General features: G+C 39.3%; 1 protein-coding gene across 1 annotated transcript; it reads right to left on the bottom strand.

The window, feature by feature from the left end:
* Positions 1-682: 682 nt before the first annotated feature.
* galr1a (galanin receptor 1a) lies at positions 683-9,773 on the bottom strand. Its single transcript, XM_034093917.1, has 3 exons — positions 9,114-9,773; positions 2,928-2,993; positions 683-1,036 (listed from the first exon to the last, which is right to left on the bottom strand). Exons 1-3 carry the CDS (start codon positions 9,771-9,773, stop codon positions 683-685), a joined length of 1,080 nt encoding a protein of 359 aa, XP_033949808.1.
* Positions 9,774-10,717: the final 944 nt, after the last annotated feature.

Raw genomic sequence — 10,717 nt, 5'->3', positions numbered from 1 at the left:
GAGAGAGGATTTGGACGTGTCCACATAAATGTTGGCTTTTATCCATCATCATTTTTACAGACCACATATTATGTTATATAGTTCTTTCTCTCAAAGCTCAGCAGGAGAAGGGCCTGACACCAGGAGCTCCTTATTCATAACATATATATTTTACTTTACAAACAATTGGGATTTGTGGCCCAATCTAAGTTGTCTACAGCAGTGCTTCTCAAAGTGTGGTCCGCGGACCACTGGTGGTCCGTGAGCGCCCCCAAGTGGTCCGTGAGTATATTGGTAAAATTTCACATTTGAAATAAATAAATGAATTTAAGTTTTCCTCACTCTCACGGGAATATCTCCGCAATGGAGAGCTTAAGTTTCATTTTCAATTGCATGATATAGCCCAGCGCAACACCTTCATCACACATATTGCCACTTGTTTGTACCACTTTCAGGCAATTTGTAATCTGTTCTAGAAAAACGATGTGATTTTGGATAATTGTGGAGTTAGGTGGTCCGCGAGTGTTCTTTTATTGGTTAAGTGGTCCTTGGTATGAAAAAGTTTGAGAAACACTGGTCTACAGAATGTTCAAAAAGAAATGTGTATATATATTATATCAGGACAGTATTTATTTAAATCTCATATACGTATTTCCCTCAATACACTATCTACAGAACACTGAAGATGCTCTCAAACACTATATCAGAGCATTTTGCTGGTCTGAGAGTCATGAGCTTTGTAAGTGGCGCTGATGTTTGGGGAGGGGGCCGTCTCCATCCTGCTGCGGAGCTCCCGGGGGCCGCTCTTCGGGTACTTGCTGGGCACGCGGCACCAGAATACCTGCTTGTAGGAGTTCCTGAAGTTCTCCGACAGGAAGGCGTAGATTATTGGGTTGACGGAGGAGTTGCTGTAGGCCAAGCAGTGAGCCACCATCCTGAACACGAAGGAGGCCTGGTTCAGGGGGAAGGAGCCGAACTCCACCCACAGGTGGACGATGTGGTGAGGCAGCCAAGACAGGCAGAAGACCACCACCACCACCAGGACCGTCTGTGCAGTCTGCGGGGACAATGATTGGTTATCAAAAGTAACTGTCTGTCTGTGTAGAAGCAGTAATATGTAGCCCAAAGAGGCAAATTCTAGTGTTAATGTGATGCATTCTCTATATCTAATCAAAATTATTTTCTCTCCTGTGACTGAGAGCGTTAGAATGTATACAATAAAGGTGTAATATATGTGACGTTACCCATGGTTAGTACCCAATGGTGGCCATTTGTTGAACTACAATTTTTTGCACTTCCACATACTGTATGTTTCACTGCTCCATCACAGATGTTGCAACTTATTAACAACTTCTCAAAAAAGCAGCGTTCTCTGGAAATCTTTTTGAGTTTACCATCAGTTAAAGTACCTGAAAAAAAAGCAGTTTTATTGTTGGTTTTTGTAAAACTCATTTTCGCCACAAGAGACTTTAAAAAGTATTGGATCTAGGTCAGGTTAGTTTTTAATTGTCTTCATGCACTCTTCACACAATGTACAGTAGAGATATGGATAAGATTTAAATACATTTCTAGCCAAAACTCAAGTATTGTTACTTAACTTGATAACACAAATGATCTTCAACACAGAAGGCAAACATTGTGTGTCATATCATGTCTTTCTTTTATATAAATATGTATTTGAAATCATATCAATACATGTACACTGTGTTTAAATGTAATGGGGAAAAAAATCACTTAGAAGAAAACACTAAGACTTTTAGTCCTATTGGGGTAGTAGGGAATAGGGATCCATTTGGCCTCTTGTGATTGAAATGAGGACTACAACAACAACAAACACTATTTTCTCACTTATTGCACACAGATTAATTAATTATTTTAAAAATGTTGCACGGCCCAAAATGAAAGTCCTGTTTTAGGTACCTGACGTGTGGTTGTCACCAGTGGAGTTGCTAACAAAGCCTGTGAGCCAATAGTATAGCGGTGTTAGGATCACATGGTATCTCTTCAGCGATCAAGACTGTTAGTTGCCAGTTAGTTGCAAGGTAAAAATATAATATTTTGACAGTATCCTAACTTTAATTTATACCACTCTATTTAGTTGAATTTTGATTCTGCTTTTCTTGTTGGATTCAGCTGGGTTGAAATTTCTTCCAGACCGTAAGCTACAGATTTGATAGTTTGCTAGATGGGAACTCACACCTATACTGTCATTGAAATATAAATGCAGTTTGTGTATCGGACTGGTAACCACAATGTTTTGACGGAATAACAATTTTGTCATTTGCCTCTCATGGCTTCCTTAAACACATGCTAACATAGCAGGAAGTCATATAATTACAGTTAGTTTTTGTTATACAGTAGATAGTCCAGTGTCAAATCAAAGATGAGAAAATGCTATTTTTAATAACTACATTTTATTCACAAGAGTTTTCACACAAGGTCGCTTCTCACGAGGCTTCTGTCAAGGAGCAGAATGTTAGTATTTGCAAATAACAATTAATTTTATTATAGATTACCAATCACTTTCTCAATTAATCGTTTACTCTATAAAACTGCATTGCTTCGAATCCTATAGGCACCATCTTCAAATGTCTGCCAAGTGTTGTGTACTGCCAGACCGAACCAGATAGTATTTGATTTACCATCATGAGTAAGAAAATTAGCAAATCCTCAAATTTGAGAGGCTGGAGCATGTATGGCATTTTTTATTCAAACAAATTAAATAATTGATTGAGATAATATATTCAGATATGTTATCTTTATGTATACAGTCTTTTTTCAGTGAGCATTGTGCACACTTGTCTTCCAGCTACCATTGCACAGCCTGATCCATCGTTAAACCCCCAGACATCGGGGAAGCATGTTCACATTGTTTTTACCTATTCAATTGAACCATAATTAATTGCATAGCATGTTGAAGATGGAGAAAGAAACAAACTGTCACCAACCTTCTTTTTGGAGAGCTCTGACTTTTTAGACACATTCTTCAGCTTTTTGTGCAGATGGTTTAAAACCTGCAATAATACAAATATAATAAAAGGTAAAGGGTGTTGTCTTGAATTGGTTATTTTCTCATTTAAAAAATTCATCAACACATCACCAACTATCAGAGATGATTCAACCCTTTTGAATCTTAAGGTCTCATGTCTTGGCGGATAATGTGTCATTGTCGAATCCAAACCACTGTTACAGAAAGTCAACATTATTACATTAAAAATGACTTTCATGGAGATCAAAGCAACAGTTTTGCTTATATAAGATTCATATTTTGTATTGTCATAAGCACAATTGCTACAGTGTAGTTATGGCAATAAAAACCCTTAGTCCCAGGCAGGGCCGTCCCTACAGGCCGATCATGCAGGCCTCACATTGCGCAGTTCTCCGCACACTATATTACAACTATATTATAATAAAATAATATAGTATTTATATTATTGAATTGATTATGATTATTATTATTAGTAGAAGTAGTTTATTTGCATTCATTATATTGTAATGTTTTTGAGGCTAGTATTTGGCAGGAAATGCAGACGTATTCACCTGTAAACGCATACTGAACGACATACATGCACATTTACCATTTACCTCACTGTATACAAAAGTAACTGTGTTGATAATAATAATAATACTAATAATAAACAGGAATTATATTTGCAAAGTACTTTGTTTCCCCAAAAAAATTGTTCACTCTTGTCGGTGGGGGGGGGGGGCATCTCACAATGTCGCAAGTTGGCCAGGGGCGGCCCTGGTCCCAAGGCAAGGCAAGGCAAGGCAAGTTTATTTATATAGCACTTTTCAACGCAAGGCAATTCAAAGTGCTTTACAAAAAAAAAATGAAAGACATTAAGCATTAAAAAAGAAAAGCTAATAAAATAAACATTAAGGAAAAATACATGGATAAAAGTTACAGTGCAGTCTAAAATATGAATAGTTCAATTAAACATTACAAGAAAAAGTACATGGATAAAAGTTACAGTGCAGTTTAAGATATGAATAGTTCAATTAAAAGCAGCGACAAAAAGAAAAGTCTTCAGCCTGGATTTAAAAGTAGTAAGAGTTGCAGCGGACCTGCAGGTTTCTGGGAGTTTGTTCCAGATATTTGGAGCATAATAACTGAACGCTGCTTTACCATGTTTAGTTCTGACTCTGGGGACAGAAAGCTGACCAGTCCCTGCAGACCTGAGAGATCTGGATGGTTCATAGTTTAGCAGCAGGTCAGAAATGTATTTTGGGCCTAAACCATTCAGTGCTTTATAAACCAGCAGCAGTATTTTGAAATGTATTCTTTGACACACAGGAAGCCAGTGTAAAGACTTCAGAATAGGAGTGATGTGATCCACTTTCTTAGTGTTAGTGAGGACTCGAGCAGCAGCGTTCTGAATCAGCTGCAGCTTTCTAATAGATGTTTTAGTGAGACCTGTGAAGACACCATTGCAGTAGTCGAGTCTACTGAAGATAAAGGCATGGACAAGTTTTTCCAAATCCTGCTGTGACATTAGTCTTTTAATCCTAGATATATTCTTTAGGTGATAGTAGGCTGATTTAGTAACTGTTTTAATGTGACTGTTGAAACTCATGTCAGAGTCCATGACTACACCTAGATTTCTGGCTTTATCTGTTGTTTTGAACATTGCAGACTGAAGCTCAGCGCTAACTTTTATACATTCTGCCTTGGCTCCAAAAACCATTACCTCAGTTTTATCTTTGTTTAATTGGAGAAAGTTCTGACACATCCAGTCATTGATTTGTTCAATGCACTTACTCAGTGTTTGAATTGGAGCATAGTCTCCTGGTGAAATTGTTACGTAAATGTGTGTGTCATCTGCATAGCTATGGTAACTTATTTTGTTGTTCTTCATTATCTGAGCCAGTGGTAACATGTAGATGTTAAAGAGAAGAGGCCCCAAGATGGAGCCTTGAGGAACCCCACATGTCATATTTGTCAACTCAGATGTGTATTTACCTATAGAAACAAAGTTGTTTCTGTCCTTTAAGTAGGATTTAAACCAATTTAGAACTGTTTCCGAAAGTCCCACCCAGTTTTCCAGTCGGTCTAGTAATATGCTGTGGTCAACAGTGTCAAACGCAGCACTGAGATCTAATAATACTAACACTGAAGTTCTGCCACTGTCTGTGTTTAAGTGGATGTCATTGAAGACCTTTACAAGAGCAGTCTCAGTGCTGTGGTTTGGACGAAAGCCTGACTGAAACACATCGAAACAACTATTTAAATGCAAGAAATTACTCAACTGTTGAAAAACAACTTTTTCAATGATTTTACCTAGAAATGGGAGGTTTGATATGGGCCTGTAATTGTTCATTACTGAATCATCTAGATTATTCTTTTTTAAGAGCGGTTTAATGACTGCAGTTTTCAGGGCCTGTGGAAAAATACCTGAGTGAAGAGATTTGTTTACTATATGAAGTAGTTCTGAGGCCATGCAATGCAAAACATCTTTGAAAAATCCTGTTGGAATAATATCAAGGCAGCAGGAGGAGGATTTCAGAAGTTGTATAATGTCCTCTAGGTTTTTATCATTAATCTGATGGAATTGTGTCATGATGTCTGAATTGATGTTAAGTGGACACAGAGACAACACATTTGCTGTTCCTGATGCAGCAACACATCCTCACTCCCAGGTCGGCCTATGTTGACGTTATGTCAAGTCCCCTGCCGGCTTTTTCCAACGCAAGGGGGGGGGCCTTAGCGTCCATTTTCAACGCAAGGGGGGGGGGGCCTTAGCGTCCATTTTCAACGCAAGGGGGGGGGCCTTAGCGTCCATTTTCAGCTTTCCGGGATGTCCATGTGCTTCTATGGACGCTCATGGAAGCACGGCATTCGTTTGTGTCAACTGCCCTTAAAGGCAATGAAGACACTACACTACCCAGAATCCCCAGCTATCGTTTGGACTACACCATGTGCTCTGTTTGACAAACCCCGTGATAGTCCTCAAGCTCTGTGATTGGAGAGTGTGCTCCGAGGGTTACCGAGCCTCGAACAGCACTTGAAATGGGATGGAACCACGGCAGACTGTTCAAAACTGGATTTGAACGGGTCCACCGCGTCCCCCCCTCCCCCACCCCGTCCCCAGAACTACACATGCTGGCTATTCTGTTTCGCAACATGTTCTCTATGGCACGTCTCTACTGGGAGTTGTAGTTTTAAAAGACGTTTTCGTATTTCCCATAATAAGAAGTTGCCAGTATTAAACTGTGTACATCCCTGGAGGTTTAGGGGACAGGAAACACTCACATTTAAAACATATAATTAATAAATGGGTGAAAATGACTGGTGCCCATAATGGGCAGTATTAATATATATACCCACACGCCAGCTAAGGTCAGAAGAGCTTTATTTAACAGCTGGACTTATGTTTGTGACCCCTCCTGTTGTTAATTGATAACATTACATTACATTACATTAATTGATAAGCCTGAAACATGCACTTGTCAAGGTTCAGAGGCACATTTTGCAAATATGGCAGTAGCCATCGATCAGCTTAAGATAAGATATACTTTATTGATCCCAAGTTGGAACATTTGCGTTACATCAGCATGTGTAACAGTTAAATATGCAGTGGTGTTTATTTGAAAATCATTTAGTATAATCACACAAATTCTGTGTTTTATATTTAACAATTCTGTGTTCTTTATTTATTGATGAAATATCTGCATACATCATAAGAGTATAATACATTATGTATAATATCAGTTAAAATAAGTGCTTCAACATAGTTAACATTGCTGGAGGTATGCACACATATTGATAGATGTCTTGTAATGCACTGTTGAGGAACCTGCGACCCAAGTTCATTCAGTGCAGAACTACACCATAGTTGTGTAGGCCTATATGATATGTCAATAATCCTTAGAACATCTTGAAATCTTGAACGGGATGTGCAAAATAGTCATTATATACAGTCTTTAATTAACTATTAGTAGAGAATAACGAGTAATGAATATACTTTATAGGGATCGTATTAATATCTAATCATAAAAATAATGAAATTCAATAACATGCTTTAACCACCAGGTGTCTCTTTATATCATCTGTGCACCTTTATGGTGTAAATACAGCCTATCTACCAATTGGATCAAATATAAAAGTGAGCCGAATTAGTGTTGATACTGCAAGGAGACGTATTGTGTGAAAAGAAATGTAAGATGTTGTTTAATGGCTGATATATTTATGATCCACGTCACCTTTTCAGTTCCTCATGTTTGTCTTCTCATCAGGGCTATAAATACAGAACTACGGCAGATATGTAATATTTAATGCAGCCGAACCGTGTATTACAATGCCGTTATGTGATGACTTTGAAAGAGAAAAGCAAGCACACTCGGAATAAGGTATTATTTTATTTTTTAAAAATGTTTTCGGTCTGTTTCCGGTATTTGTTAATGACGATGTGCTGTGAGATGTGAGACTGGAATTGCAGAGGGGGAAATAACGTATCTTTAGATGCGGATTTTGTTAAACTAATATGTTTGCGCTGTTGACCAACACTATACATTGACGGGGAAGGGGGTAGCAATAAAGATAACACCATTAAACAGTTACACAACATAACAGAAATAATATCGATAGCAGCGTCCCTAGCAACCACCTTGGTAACAATGAAAACGTTGGACGCAATTTCCTGAAGTAATCTTCGTAATAACTAGCAAACTAAAGATCATGTACATCCACTGCACACATAATCTGAAATAACAACTCATATTTCTCGCATCAAATGACATCAAAACGCATTTTAATGGCCAAACTAACTTTAAAATAGGCATTTTACACCCAGAATAAAACGAAGTTCGGCCATGTTTTCTTTTTCTGCAGGGAGAAATGATAGCTGGGGATTCTGGGTAGTGTAGTGTCTTCTGCCATCCTTTACTCCGAAAAAAGATTTGTTTCTCCGAATCGAAGGGGAAAAATACAAAAGCATTGCACACAATTTAAACCAATCAATGTTGTGTAATTAACAAGGATAATCTGGTGTTTTTTAGTCGATGAGTAGTGCAGATATCACTGTAAAATCAATCGTCAGTAAGGGGAATATTTACTTCCGGGTGTACAATTCTCCGCTATCCAATGAGAATGGACGCTCACATTGCCTTTAAGGGCAGTCGACACAAACGAATGGTGCTTCCATGAGCGTCCATAGAAGCACATGGACCTCCCGGAAAGCTGAAAATGGACGCTAAGGCCCCCCCCCCTTGCGTTGAAAATGGGCGCTAAGGCCCCCCCCCTTGCGTTGAAAATGGACGCTAAGGCCCCCCCCCCCTTGCGTTGGAAAAAGCCGGCAGGGGACTTGACATAACGTCAACATAGGCCGACCTGGGAGTGAGGATGTGTTGGATGCAGAGGCACTGACTGCTTGTCTGATTTTCTGAATTTTGTCAGTGAAAAAGGAGGCAAAATCATTGTTAGAAATTCAGAGGCTACTGACACTGGGGGGTTAGTTAGTCTGTCGACGGTAGCAAACAAGGCACGTGCGTTGTTTTTGTTTTTGGTAATGATGTCAGAGAAGAATGATTGTCGTGCGTTTTTCAATTCCAAATTATAAAGGCCAAGTCTCTCTTTATAAATGTCAAAGTGAACCTGGAGATTTGTTTTTCGCCACCTGCGTTCAGCTTTTCGACATTCTCTTTTTTCTGTTTTAACGGTCATGGCCTTTCTCCATGGAGATATTTTCTTCCCAGTCACTTCCTTTACCTTAATTGGAGCAATGGCATCTATAACATTTTTAATTTTTTAATTAAAATGATCTACTAGCTCATTTACTGAGGTGATAGCAGGGGCAAGTGTGGAAGAAAAATTCTGAGTAAACATTTCCCTAGTATTTTCAGTTAAATATCGCTTTGTGGTTATCTCTTTTTGAACACAAGAAGAGGCTCCAGGCTCCTTCAACAGTGTAAGACGTAATATTCTTTAGACATTAATATAACAATACATAAATAGTGCATGACACAATGGTGCAAGTAAGTGCAGGAATAAAAAACTGTATAAAATAGAAAATGAACAAAAAGTACAATTGAATATTATAGTGTGTTATAAACATTGCATCCATGCATTTTGCTATGTTACTGGTGACATCTTAAGCTTAATGCGCATCCATTCACTCTGATTCATGCGCACCCACCTTTGCATAGCACACAGATATCAGGGTGAGAGGCAGCAGGTACCCGAAAACAAAAGTGGACATCACGTAGACCTTCCTCTGGTGGTCCGGCCAAACCTCCCAGCAGAAGGTGCCGTTGTCCTCGCGCTCCACGATGTTCTGGTAGTGCGCAACGGGAGCCGCCATGCCCAGAGACAGGATCCAGATGAGCACCACTCCCAGGATCGCGTGCCTCCCCACCCGGATCGAAGAGGACTTCCTGGCGTGCACGATGGCCACGTAGCGGTCCACGGACATCGCCGACAGCGTGAAGATACTGACCAGCATGGATACGGTGAAGAAGTAGTGGATGAACTTGCAGATGAACGCTCCAAGCACCCAGGTTGGCAGCATGTAGATGGTGGACTGGAAGGGCACGCAGAAGAGGAGGTAGAACAGGTCCGCCACGCTCAGGTTGAGGATGAAGATGTTGGTGGTGCTCCTCGGTTGTTCCGGCTTGCTTCGCGCCAGCACCGTGATCACCATGGTGTTCCCAAGCACCCCGAGGATGAAAATAAATCCGAATATGAGAAGAGAAATAAAGTTATCGACTCCCATCCCCGGGACAGGGTTATTTGGCAGACTCACAGTGTTGCTGTTGTTGAAAGGCTGGCTTTGGTTTTCCATCAGAAGTAGCTCCATTGTTGTGTCCACTATTGAGGATAAATCACATGTTGATGGAAGAGATGCATGTCCTCCTGGATGTTCTCTTGAATAAAGGTTCTCGCAGGCTGCTCCCTCTCTTCCCAGGCAACGTCACAAAGCCGTGCAACAGATCGCACCAATACCTGTCCAGCTCCAGTGACTTGTAGCCAGAGGACTATATATATATATATATATATATATAAAGGTTATTAAAACACATTTTGACATAAAATGCATCAGCATAAGGTAACATATATTCAGATGTTTTTACAATGTGTGAAAAGTGTCAATAGTTACTTTATTATGCATTTCTGTCATGAAAATAAAAACTAAGATATTCCAAAAGGCATTGTTAATGTTAACCCTGGTTTATATGTGCAGGTGATATAGTCCATATATGTCCCACAGAATCCTATTCCTATGTTTTTTTATAGAACATGTGCTATTCTCTAGTTCTATTTATGTCTTTTGCAGTATTTTTATTCCACCTTATTATGTTTATTGTATGCAGCAGTACCTTGTAAAGCACTTAACAATGAACTTTCTGTAAGGTCGTTCTGATTCTGGCACCCACACCCTAGCACTAACCATCCATGTGTCCATGCCAACTTAATCTTTACTTAAAGTACATTTAAAATAATTCACAAAAATACTTGAAAGACATTTCTATTGTTCTTGTAAGTTGAGAAAATATAACAGTGTATATCAAATTATTTGTTATGAACACCTTAATTGGACTCCTTTGTTTACTTCCATAACATAAGGACATCACATATGTAACACGTGCTTCTATTAACTATACCGACACGTTTCTAAGCTGTTGACCAATCACGACAGAGCCGGCCAGCTAACCAATCAGAGCACACTGGGCTCTGATTTCAGACAGAGGGTGAAAAGAGGTGCTATGAGAACAATAAAGAGCTGTTTGAACATTAAAGCAT

The sequence above is a fragment of the Pseudochaenichthys georgianus genome, chromosome 11 (assembly GCF_902827115.2).
Source record: "Pseudochaenichthys georgianus chromosome 11, fPseGeo1.2, whole genome shotgun sequence".
NCBI lineage: Eukaryota > Metazoa > Chordata > Actinopteri > Perciformes > Channichthyidae > Pseudochaenichthys > Pseudochaenichthys georgianus.
Note: the sequence above shows the minus strand (reverse complement) of the source record. Positions and strands in the feature narration are given on the sequence as shown.